This window comes from Zophobas morio, unplaced genomic scaffold (genome assembly GCF_036711695.1).
Source record: "Zophobas morio isolate AGI-343-1 ecotype UQ-CSIRO unplaced genomic scaffold, CSIRO_AGI_Zmor_V1 ptg000002l, whole genome shotgun sequence".
Lineage (NCBI taxonomy): Eukaryota > Metazoa > Arthropoda > Insecta > Coleoptera > Tenebrionidae > Zophobas > Zophobas morio.
The window spans coordinates 1,095,058-1,107,513 of NW_026972107.1; the positions used below are offsets into that span (position 1 = coordinate 1,095,058).

General features: G+C 38.0%; 4 protein-coding genes across 5 annotated transcripts; 3 read left to right on the forward strand and 1 right to left on the reverse strand.

The window, feature by feature from the left end:
• The first annotated feature begins 3,371 nt into the window (after positions 1 to 3,371).
• LOC135123629 (zinc finger protein 354A-like) lies at positions 3,372 to 10,555 on the forward strand. 2 transcript variants are annotated; one of them, XM_064048467.1, is made up of 8 exons: positions 3,372 to 3,462; positions 3,518 to 3,928; positions 4,019 to 4,733; positions 4,779 to 4,930; positions 9,306 to 9,767; positions 9,823 to 10,111; positions 10,186 to 10,321; positions 10,393 to 10,555. In XM_064048467.1, exons 2-7 carry the CDS (start codon positions 3,592 to 3,594, stop codon positions 10,280 to 10,282), a joined length of 2,052 nt encoding a protein of 683 aa, XP_063904537.1. In that variant the 5' UTR covers positions 3,372 to 3,462; positions 3,518 to 3,591; the 3' UTR covers positions 10,283 to 10,321; positions 10,393 to 10,555. The 2 variants fall into 2 exon arrangements, with proteins under 2 accessions (XP_063904537.1, XP_063904528.1); XM_064048458.1 differs by lacking the exon at positions 10,393 to 10,555 and having other exon boundaries at positions 10,186 to 10,363.
• On the reverse strand, positions 10,545 to 11,545 carry LOC135123640 (NADH-ubiquinone oxidoreductase subunit 8). The gene is made up of 4 exons (XM_064048478.1): positions 11,395 to 11,545; positions 11,205 to 11,321; positions 10,904 to 11,118; positions 10,545 to 10,847 (listed from the first exon to the last, which is right to left on the reverse strand). The coding sequence occupies exons 1-4, from the start codon at positions 11,432 to 11,434 to the stop codon at positions 10,587 to 10,589; spliced, it is 633 nt and encodes a 210-aa protein (XP_063904548.1). The 5' UTR covers positions 11,435 to 11,545; the 3' UTR covers positions 10,545 to 10,586.
• A 31-nt stretch (positions 11,546 to 11,576) lies between these two features.
• Positions 11,577 to 12,177, forward strand: LOC135123650 (large ribosomal subunit protein mL53). The gene is made up of 3 exons (XM_064048490.1): positions 11,577 to 11,780; positions 11,863 to 11,985; positions 12,033 to 12,177. Exons 1-3 carry the CDS (start codon positions 11,635 to 11,637, stop codon positions 12,175 to 12,177), a joined length of 414 nt encoding a protein of 137 aa, XP_063904560.1. The 5' UTR covers positions 11,577 to 11,634.
• Position 12,178: 1 nt separating this feature from the next.
• LOC135123657 (uncharacterized) lies at positions 12,179 to 12,392 on the forward strand. The gene has a single exon (XM_064048500.1). The coding sequence runs from the start codon at positions 12,179 to 12,181 to the stop codon at positions 12,365 to 12,367; it is 189 nt and encodes a 62-aa protein (XP_063904570.1). The 3' UTR covers positions 12,368 to 12,392.
• The last annotated feature ends 64 nt before the right edge of the window (positions 12,393 to 12,456 follow it).

Consider the following 12,456-nt stretch of genomic DNA (forward strand, 5'->3'; position numbering starts at 1 on the left):
CTGGTATAGTATATTTTGTAGCATCTGTTAAACGTATACACACCTGCATTGTTCTTAAACTGTAAACAATTATTTTTATTTTTTTAGCGAAATGTTTTTCCCATGTATAATATACTTTATGATTTAAGTATGTATGTAGTTCCTGCTAAAATTATACTTTTAAACTAATACCGACGTATTAAAATGTATCCCAAAATTTTCCCACAGCAGGTTAAGCTAATCCCATTTCTTACTCTTACTCTTCTGAAAACCGTAACCGTCGCTTTTTCTAAAAATCACGAACGTCAGAATTTGAAAAATTAAAAAATATTGAAGAACTGAAAAATCGAAAAGCCTAAAATTTAAAACATTGAAAAATGAAAATATCGTAAAATTGAAAAATGGAGAAATCTAAAAATCAAAAAATAAAAAAAAATAAAAATTGAAAAATCTAAAATATAAAAATCGAAAAACTAAAAAATCAACACATCGAGAAATCAAAACTCGAAAACTAAAAAAAATTGGAAAACTGAAAAATCGAATAATATAAAAATCTAAACACAGAAAAACCGAAAAATCGAAAAGTAAAAATCAAAAACCGAAAAATCGAAACATCGAAAAATTCAAAAACTGAGACATCGAGAAATCGAAAAATCAAAATATGGAGAAATCGAGGAGTCGAAAAGTCGAAAAATTGAGAAACCGAAATAGGCCAAAATCGACAAATCGAAAAGTTAAAAATGGAAAAATTGATAATTCGGGATCTCAAAAATTGAAAAATCTAAAATTTAAAAATTGGGAAAATAAAAACATTAAAATATAGAACAACTGAGAACTCGAGAAATCGAAAAATCTAGAATTTTAAAAATGAAAAATTACAATATCGAGAAGTTGAAAAATTGAGAAATCGAAATATAAAACGGTCGAAAAACTGAAAAATAATAAAAATATCATAATAACTATATCTACTATAATGGCCGTTCATTTTTGGAACGAAGTTCCTTACGGCAGGCTTGGAGGAGATAGGAATTTTGCTGCACGACCGAACTGAAACAAATGTGATCCTAAAACCGTAACGGAAACTCCGTGGAAAAATGGCCGCCTTACAAGTGTAGGTAAGCAGAGAAAAAAATGTTGTGCCTCGGTGGGATTCGAACGCACGTCTCCTTGGTCTCCAGGCACGAATGCTTACCACCACACCACGAGACGACTTATTTATTTTCTGCTTACCGACGTGTTATTGTGCCGCCACACAAGGTTGAAGGTCCGCACACGTGCAGCTGCCTTACAAAGACACCGCCAACACGTGAAGACCGCACCGACAAAATATAAAAAATGTCCTAAACACTTTTCGTTCTCTCATCCCTTCTCTCTCTATTACCACTCCACCCCGCCAATGCATAGTATATACTCATGAATTCATGGACAAGCACGTGGCGAATACGCACATTATAGATACATTTTACTCGTGAGTAACCACGTTTATTTTCATACAATTTCAAATCGTCAAAACAATAATAAATATAGTAACAATGGCAAAGCAGAGTATCAAAAAGCGTATAGGGAACGCGAAAAAGCTAAAAAAATGAAAATAAGCAAGAAAGTTACGATATAAAGCAAAGATATCCTCTAAACTAGTGACAATATTTAAAAAGTTTATTGATTATTTTTTTAAATAATTAAAACAAATTCTCCCTTGAATTCCAAACATTTCAATATATATATATATTTTGATAATTCTACCTATTTTACGTAATTTATTATTTCCTAAAATACTGAATTTCCTAAATATTTTCCTGTACTTAAATAAAAACTAATCAGCAAAATTTAAGAGAAAAATCAAGAAAACCTACATAAAATTGAGCACGTTTTTTTTTTGCAAATTGTGTCGATTCTACATTAACCGAAGGAACTTCGTTCCTACCTGGTGTCCCACGACACCACATTTCTTTTTTTTTTTATTTAAATAAAGGATGAATTTAAACGCATACACCAGGCATCCTCCAAAAATTGGGATTTACTGGCATGTTGTCAACATGTGCTTATCATAACAATAATAATTAAAGAAAAGCTGAAATTTGGTTAAATTTGGACAAAAACCTTTCACCAGTCCACCGTTCATTTGGGGATGGGCTATTTTGCTTTAACGTAATCGCACTGGCCACAAGTCTGATGAGTTGGTGTTCGTCCAGACTACTGTTAACGTAGTTCACAAGAAAAAAGGAGGGAGAGCCACTATCCACTATTACGTTTATGGATGAAGTGAAGTGAGGGGTAAGACGGAGCATTAGCCCCGCACTTGTCCATAAGGTTGCCTCTCTTTTAACTCTATACTCACTGCTTGTACTCAGTTTTTGAAAGTTTAGAACAGAATTTCTAAAGTAGATTTCTATTTAAGAAAATTATGTTCACGTAAATGTGCACAATTACCATAACAACGAGTCTGTTCATGATAATCAAATTAATAAAAACCTAAAAAAGCAAAAAATGGATAATTCTGAAGATCTTGGCATTTTCAGATAACCTGTGCGCTACTAACCAGAAAAATAGCACTTTTTTATAATTATCTCCAAATTAAAGCCGCACTTTTCTATTGAGTACACGAAAAATAATATTAAACGCGAAATTTTAATTTGTTACACACAATAGAAATACGTATCAAACTCCGTTAAATTCGTTTTTACAACTTAATTCAGGTAATTGACGTAAATTTAGTTATCAGGTTGTTTAATGCAGCATTATAATTATTATATTATAATATAGAGATTGTACAACACATTTTTTTAAATACATAACGAATTATAACAGTAAAATTAAAAAATATTAGCGATTCTTCGTGCTTTTATGCTGAAATTCCACTAGTTCTGCTCACCGAGTGACGTCACTGCGCGCACTGGTTTCATTTTGAGCCGCACGAGTATCATACCTAGAGAATTATTATATCATTCATGATATAAACCAAAACATCACCTGTTTTGACGTTTCTTTGTGTAAACAAGTGGGTGTGACCTCGTCGTCATGGTTACGGTACACTCCACAGAAAATCCGAAATTTTTGACTAGTCATATTGAATTGAAACAACGTTTACAGTAGAAAATCTTGAATAATTTAAACTATTGATTAAAAAGCAATTTATAATTTATGCGTGACAAATAAACTATTAAACTGGTCAATTATAACCTCACTTTTAACTTGTTACATCTTCAATGACAAAAAAAGTTTTTCTTACGATCGTATTTATCCCACTTGGTCCTCGCCATTTTCGGCAGCCAAATCTCGCCTCTAACCTGTCCACAAAAATAATTCGTCCCGGATCCGCCATTTTGGGCGAATGGCGCAGGTGCACTTCCGGCAGCCGTGCCACTGTTGTCAGTTTTCGCTGTGTTGTTGTGGTTTAGCTCGAAAAAAACGAAGAGAAATGGCCTTGGCGGCGTCGAACCCGCAATAACCCGGCCGTCGCTGCAACCTGGCCAAAAAATAAAGGTACAGACCCCTTGTATTCCCGAACCAACTTAAATTCTTTGTTGTGTAAAAGCAGAAAATCGTCGACCTTGAAACGTCGGGTCAAAGCCGTCTGCTGCGACTTCCGGCCGCGCCAAATTTAAATGTGGAATGGCGATGGACAACGCGGAAGCGACTCCGGAGCTGCTGGAAAACGTGGTGATCAACGACGTGCCCACGCCCCAGTACATGATCCAGCGCATCCCGGAGAACACCCAGCTGCTGGGACCCGAGCTGCTGCAGCACCACAATGGGCTAGTGGTGGATCTGGCGGGCACGGATTTCATACCAGTTAGTTACCCCTCGGAGGCTCTCTTGTCGCAGGACTTGACCGAGGAGGACAGGAATTTGGCGGCGGCGCTGGTGGCGGTGCAGCTGAGCCAGCACCAGAAGCAGCAACAAATGCACGAAGCCGCCTTGCCAACGCTGGTGCCCAACAACGGGCTAGGTAAGCTGATTTGTAGTGGGCTGTGGAAATTGCAGTTGGTATCACTGGTTTAAATATGACTTGACACAATGTCATTTTTGAATTTTTCAGATAATAAGATCCTAGAGGAGCAGCAGCTCATCCTGACGGACAAAGAGGCCAATATTAACAACGGGTACTTGCACATAGTGGGTTCGGACAACATCTACGTCGAGAAGCAAACCAAAATAATAAACAGCCGTTTCGTGAATGTCCCGCAGAGTTTTAGTCGCGCGGAGAAGTCCGAGGATGAAAAACGGGGCTCCGATGGGGACCACAAGGCGTCTCGTAAAAGTCTTCCGCACAAGAAGCGCATTTCTCGCAAGCTTAAAAAGCAGAACCCTGTTAAAATTCAGTGCAATCTGTGCGAACAGACGTTCACTTCGAATGACGATTTTGCTCAACACGAGATTTTATGCCAAACTACGATCACTCCAGTGCACAATACGGCCTTTTCTTGTCAGATTTGTAACGCGAGTTTCCAGGACCAGTTGCGCTTTTTCGAGCACCTGAAGTCGCATTATGAGCCGTCGAGTCAAGGTGGGGCGGCGCAAGGGGACAAGGCCGACGCCGACCCCGAGAAGGACAACATCTTCTCGACTTTGCTTAACTTGACTTGTATACAGTGCAATAAGACATTCCGCAGGCAGAAGGCGTTTGAAGCGCACATGAAGGAAGTGCACCACAAGGAGGAGATGAACGAGTTCAGCGAAACCGAGGACTTGATGGAAGGGATCAACGTGGTGGTGGACCACGACAACAACTCCGACAACGACACCAAAGCTTGGTAAGAACCGTCCATGAAACAAACAAACTCTAACGCGAGTCACAGGTACAGGGACGACGACATACACCAAACTGAAGAGGACTTGAAGGAGCTGGAGGCCGAAGAACACGTCTGCCACATCTGCAAGCAACCCTTCCCGCTGCGGGCCATCCTACTCCAGCACCTGGTGACCTGCAGAGCCGACACCGGAAACACAGGTATTGTCATTGGTTAATGTCGCGGGGCGTGGTTTAACCACGGCCAACTGTATTAATACATATGGCCATCCCAATTCGTATAAAAAGTTGATTCTTTGACGTTTCCAGAATCGTTAATCAGGCAACGACATCTGTTGAGTACAATTATGAACTTGGTTGGCAAATAATTGTCAAAATGACGTTTTAAAATATCACGTTTTTCTGAAAGTGTAGATAATGGCACAAGAACATTAATGATATTACTCATATTATTTAGTTTTGAAATAAGATAGATATATTTTTACAAAACGAAAATTATTTAACAAAAAGGAAGGTACATATTCATAATTTTAAAACTTTTCTGCTGGTAGGTTTGTTACAGATCGTTATTTTCTTCAACCAGTCTGTTTGTTCCAAACAAATATTATCAATAACTGGTTTCACTGTTGCTCGAATAATTATATCATAAACTCTTGATTTATGTTCCAAGCAACAAAATAATGGATTTTGGTCCAAAGAAGGATGGAGCAGTTTACATATTTGTTGACATGTCTTTTTAGAGTTTAAAAACGGTGGTATTAGAAAGTTTTTTAAAAAGGGTAACACTTAGATTCAGTTATTTGAAGACAAATCGTGAAAAATATTTTAGATTCGTAATCTGCGAAAAATTATCTATAAGCCAACTATTTTCCGCTGGATCAGATCGTCTTTTAACTGTTACAGACAAAAAATTTTTGGAAATTACAAAAAATGTCTTCAACTAATTTTGTGAAATAGTTGAAAAATAGTTGAAAATGTCAAAAGTGCGAAAATTAGTTTTATCTTATCAAATACTAGCCCCGCCCACCCACCTTCTATTTTCTTGGAAGGTATGTGATTTGCCAAAATCAGTATTATCTTAGCAAGTACTATTTAATTATTGTTTAATCATTTATTTTGCGATTTCAATATACAATATAGTACTTGCTAAGATAATACTGATTTTGGCAAATCACATACCTTCCAAGAAACTAGAGGGCGGGTGGGGGGGCTAGTACTTCCTAAGATAAGACTAATGGTGGCAAATGACATATCCTACAAGGTAAGAGAGGGCGGGTGGGCGGGGCTAATATTTGCTAAGAAAAAAACTGATTTCAGTAAAAAACATCCCTAAGAAAATACAGGGTGGCTGGGTGGGGCTAGTACTTGCTTAAATAAGGCAATTTTTGGCAAACGACATACTCTTTAAGAGAATGGAGGGTGAGTGGGTGGGCGGGGCTAGTATTTCATAAGGTAAATTTGCGATTAGTATTCTATAAAACTAGAAAGTCAATGTTTTCCTCTCAAATAAAGCCATTTGGAACGGTTTAAAATTTTTTGGAAATGTTGGGAATTTTTGGACTCCTTTTCTCGCATTTCTCAGTTATTTGAAGAGAAATCGTGAAAAATATTTTAGATTCGTCATCTGCGAACAATTATCTATAAGCCAACTATTTTCCGTTGGATCAGATCGTCTTTTTACTGTTTCAGACAAAAAATTTTTGGAAATTACAAAGAAATGTCTTCAACTAATTTTCTGAAATAGTTGAAAAATAGTTGAAAATGTCAAAAGTGCGAAAATCAGTTTTATCTTAGCAGATACTAGCCCCGCCCACCCACCCTCTATTTTCTTAGAAGGTATGTGATTTGCCAAAATCAGTATTATCTTAGCAAGTAGTATTTAATTATTGTTTAATCATTTATTTTGCCACTTCAATATACAATATAGTACTTGCTAAGATAATACTGATTTTGGCAAATCACATACCTTCCAAGAAACTAGAGGGCGGGTGGGCGGGGCTAGTACTTGCTAAGGTAAGACTAACGGTGGCAAATGACATATCCTACAAGGTAAGAGAGGGCGGGTGGGCGGGGCTAGTGTTTGCTAACAAAAAAACTGATTTTAGTAAATAACATATTCCTAAGAAAATAGAGGGTGGGTGGGTGGGGCTAGTAGTTGCTAAGATAAGACAATATTTGGCAAACGACATACTCTTTAAGAAAATGGAGGGTGAGTGGGTGGGCGGGGCTAGTATTTCATAAGGTAAATTTGCGATTAGTATTCTATAAAACTAGAAACTCAATGTTTTTCTCTGAAATAAAGCCATTTTTTGGAAATTTTGGAGATTTTTGGAGTCCTTTCCTCGCATTTCTCAGTTATTTGAAGACAAATCGTCAAAAAATATTTTATCTATAAGTCAACTACGTATTTTCCGGTGGGTCAGATCGTCTTTTAACTGTTTCAGACAAAAATTTTCTGGAAATTACGAAAAATTGTTGTCACTTTTTTCGCTAATTTTCGAAAATAAATGAAAAATAGTTGAAAATGTCAAAAGTGCGAAAATCAGTTTTATCTTATCAAATACTGCTAGCACCGGTTTTCGTGGTTTCACTCAAGAGACTGCACATGCTTTAAAATTTATTGCCAGAAGTACATATTTGTGTGTTAAGTTTTTATTAGAACAAGCAGGCTTTTACTATGTTCTTACGCGTTCCTTTAGCGCCGATGCGGTGGAAGCAACGTTCTCACACGTGAGATTAAAAGGAGGCTCCAATGATGCAACGGATGCCAGAGCGGCAGAATATGCAATGCGTCAGATGCTCCGCTGCGGAATTGTTAAGTGTTCCAAATCATCTAATGTTTCCAATATAGACTTTGTCAGTACTGCAAAATTCTCGGTTTTGGATCATGATACAAAACAAGACAAAGAAAATTTTGATGTACCTTTCAAAAAAAAAAGATTCAAAACCTAAGTAAATTAATTGAACCCTGTGCAAACATTTCATCGGCATCTGTAGCCTTTTTGGCTGGCTACATTTTAAAGTAATTAGACGACAAATTTCATTGCGACAGCTGCCTTGTTGAAGACATTTTTTTGTAATTTCCAAAATTTTTTTGTCTGAGACAGTAAAAAGACGATGTGATCCAACGGAAAATAGTTGGCTTATAAATAATTTTTCGCAGATGACGAATCTAAAATATTTTTCACGATTTCTCTTCAAATAACTGAGAAATGCGAGAAAAGGAGTCCAAAAATTCCCAACATTTCCAAAAAATTTTAAACCGTTCCAAATGGCTTTATTTGAGAGGAAAACATTGACTTTCTAGTTTTATAGAATACTAATCGCAAATTTACCTTATGAAATACTAGCCCCGCCCACCCACTCACCCTCCATTCTCTTAAAGAGTATGTCGTTTGCCAAAAATTGCCTTATTTAAGCAAGTACTAGCCCCACCCAGCCACCCTGTATTTTCTTAGGGATGTTTTTTACTGAAATCAGTTTTTTTCTTAGCAAATATTAGCCCCGCCCACCCGCCCTCTCTTACCTTGTAGGATATGTCATTTGCCACCATTAGTCTTATCTTAGGAAGTACTAGCCCCCCCACCCGCCCTCTAGTTTCTTGGAAGGTATGTGATTTGCCAAAATCAGTATTATCTTAGCAAGTACTATATTGTATATTGAAATCGCAAAATAAATGATTAAACAATAATTAAATAGTACTTGCTAAGATAATACTGATTTTGGCAAATCACATACCTTCCAAGAAAATAGAAGGTGGGTGGGCGGGGCTAGTATTTGATAAGATAAAACTAATTTTCGCACTTTTGACATTTTCAACTATTTTTCAACTATTTCAGAAAATTAGTTGAAGACATTTTTTGTAATTTCCAAAAATTTTTTGTCTGTAACAGTTAAAAGACGATCTGCTGATCCAGCGGAAAATAGTTGGCTTATAGATAATTTTTCGCAGATTACGAATCTAAAATATTTTTCACGATTTGTCTTCAAATAACTGAATCTAAGTGTTACCCTTTTTAAAAAACTTTCTAATACCACCGTTTTTAAACTCTAAAAAGACATGTCAACAAATATGTAATCTGCTCCATCCTTCTTTGGACCAAAATCCATTATTTTGTTGCTTGGAACATAAATCAAGAGTTTGTGATATAATTATTCGAGCAACAGTGAAACCAGTTATTGATAATATTTGTTTGGAACAAACAGACTGGTTGAAGAAAATAACGATCTGTAACAAACCTACCAGCAGAAAAGTTTTAAAATTATGAATATGTACCTTCCTTTTTGTTAAATAATTTTCGTTTTGTAAAAATATATCTATCTTATTTCAAAACTAAATAATATGAGTAATATCATTAATGTTCTTGTGCCATTATCTACACTTTCAGAAAAACGTGATATTTTAAAACGTCATTTTGACAATTATTTGCCAACCAAGTTCATAATTGTACTCAACAGATGTCGTTGCCTGATTAACGATTCTGGAAACGTCAAAGAATCAACTTTTTATACGAATTGGGATGGCCATATGTATTAATACAGTTGGCCGTGGTTTAACTCAACCAATTGTCACCAGAACCCACAGCGCCATCCCTCGTCAAAAAGAAAAACAAAAAGAAAGGGACCATGACCTGTCGGGAGTGCGACCGAGTATTCACCCACAGGAACTCCTTAGTATACCACATGAGGAGCCACAGCGGCATCCGCCCCCACCAATGCGAACAGTGCGGCAAAAGCTTCTTCGCGTCCAGCGCCCTCAAGGTCCACTTACGACTGCACTCAGGTGACAAGCCCTACCACTGCCAAGAGTGCGGTAAAAATTTCCGCCAATGGGGCGACTTGAAATATCACATGACGTCATTACACTCCAATGAGAAGCAGTTTCAGTGCGAATACTGCGGCAAAGACTTCGCTCGCAAGTATTCTCTAATAGTCCACAGGCGGATTCACACAGGAGAAAAAAATTACAAGTGTGAGTTCTGCGGAAAAACTTTTAGGGCGTCGTCGTACTTACAGAATCATAGACGCATTCACACAGGTTAGTAACTCGTAAAGTTTGTATCATGTGTAGCTGGTTTTTCTGGTTTACTTAGGTGAGAAGCCTCACGAGTGTGGCGTCTGCGGGAAACCCTTCCGAGTTCGCTCAGACATGAAGCGGCACCAGAAGACGCATTCGAAGAGGTCGTGTTCGGGGAAGTCGCTGCGGTTTGCCGCTCCTGTGCAATCTGACAATAAAGTAATCAAGTCGGAAACCGGCAGTAACTTATCCGAGGATGTTTACGAGTTGAATGTGAACGTTGAGGAGTCTGAGAATCCGGCGTCGGGGCAGATTTTAGGTTACGATCACGACCAGCTGGAAACTGTTAGAGATGCAGGCACTTTGTATGTTATGATTAGTTAATTTTCTTTTGTTGTGTTTTTGCTTTCGTTTTGTTGATTTTTTCGTTTGTTTTAAGGTATCAGGGACACCAGTTATTTTTAGTTAGCTATTCGACTGATGTCCCCATCAGAAGTGTGGACTCGTCCTCCGCCTGGATTCAAACCGGTTCTTGATCTCTTTCGTTCTTAGGTTTCGAAGTTTTATATTATTTCGTAAGTTTATACAAGATGTATTTTAATAAATTATTTATATTACGCGCGGGTGTTACAATTAGACGTTGCAGGAAGGACGCCAACATTGACAACGAAAGTTACTAGATTCTTAGGGATTTATTTCCAAAAATTCCGATTTTTCCAAAAATTGTCGTCTTCGAAGATTTCTCTCTGGCCATTTCAAATTTATTTCAGTACAACCACACACGACAAATAAAAAACCTTTCTAAATTACTCTTTATTTTGACTAAATACAACTCCCGCTTCAGCGGTACAAATGATCGGCGTGAATATTCGCAGCAATCTCTGACTCCCACTTATCACCATTATTCAACAACTTCTCCTTATTGTACAACAACTCTTCGTGCGTTTCAGTCGAAAATTCGAAATTCGGCCCTTCGACGATCGCATCTACTGGACAGGCTTCTTGGCAGAAACCGCAGTAAATGCACTTGGTCATGTCAATGTCGTAGCGGGTGGTCCTCCTAGAACCGTCCTCGCGTTCTTCAGCTTCGATTGTGATGGCCTGGAATTATTTAAACACATTGCAATCAAGTTTCTAAGAAATTTTTAAAAAAGTACTTGTGCAGGACAAATCGCTTCACACAGTTTGCAAGCAATGCATCTTTCTTCGCCAGAGGGATAGCGCCGAAGGGCGTGCTCTCCTCGGAAACGGGGACTCAGAGGCCCTTTCTCAAAGGGGTAGTTGATTGTGGCGGGCTCTGTGAAGATGTGGGCCAAGGTGACGCCGAACCCTCGCACTAGTTCAGTCAAGAAAACCTTCTGGGCGGCCCTATCTACAAAAAAAATTCCAACTTAGTTTCAGAGTTATTTTGGTAAAACTGCGCCTCATATCATGAAAAATTGCCAAAAACGCACTCACCTGTAACATCAGACAAACTCGTTCCGGGCTCTTCCGGACTGACATTGTAGTATTCGCCCTTTGACGTGCTCTGGAAGCGATTCTGGCCACAAATTCTAGCCAAAACAGAGCAGGACACTGTTATGAAACAAAATTGAGGTTATGTTATAAAATAGTAACATTTCGATATTCTGAACGAATTTAAGCATACCTGGTCGGGCTACAGAATATAACTTCAAAGCACTAGCCATGTTTACTTGTACTAAATATCACACGACATTTATTTACTACTTTTGAGAAAATTTTCTGACGTTTGACGTAACGATTTTTTTTAACGATACTAGCGCCATCTGCTCAAAAACTGATTTTATTGTTTTTGCACGAATTTTTGCGTTGGTACCCATGTTTTTGCGTCAACAATCTAACCCAACTTTTTGTCCCGAACCCAAAAATGTCTATTTATTACAGCGGGACGTTTAAGCGTTCTTCGGGTGTGATCAGCGCGATTACTAAGCAATTGAAGAAGGTGAATTTAAAGCCGGTGAAAAGAATCCAGGTGCAGTTCGACCCGTTTCACCCGAATGCCGTGACAGCCAGGTAAACATAACCCCACTTTACGACCTGCCTATTTTTAGCAGAAGCGCAAGCGTTCTATATTTAAGGAATCAATAAATTCCAGAGATTTCCTCTTCCATATAACCACCCCGAAAGTTCTGGAAAGCAATTTAAACTGTGTCATTAAGCCAAACGTGGTGTGCGATCGAAGCGAGCCCGAGATAAAAGTTGATTTGTTGGAGAAAGGGTAGGTGTGGAGTGTGCATAAACACAGTCTATTTTTTGCCTTAATAGGAGTGTCAAGTTCCTCGCGAATAACTTAACGGTTTTGGAGATTTTGCAACAGTTTAATAAGCACGTGAGTAGTTTGGCGAAGCCGGAGGAGGAGACTCCCGTGCAAGTTACTAAGTTGGAGAAGAAGAGACAGAAGAAGCGATAAGATGGGGATGAAAGTGAACCACAAAAACTACCAACTCAAGTTGATAGATCATATGTATAACCAGATTCCGGCATTCACGGATGTTTTCACGGAGGAGACTTTTTATATGACCGTGGTGGCCATCGTTCTGAGCACTATAATTTTCGTGTTTATTGTTTCTCGGTATGTTACCATTAAACCTGTAGAATAAGCAAATAAATAAATTTTAGATTGTTTTTTGGTGTTTAATTTAGCGAAGTTGGTAGCGCAAGTTCTAATTTTTGTGTTAATGTTTGAATT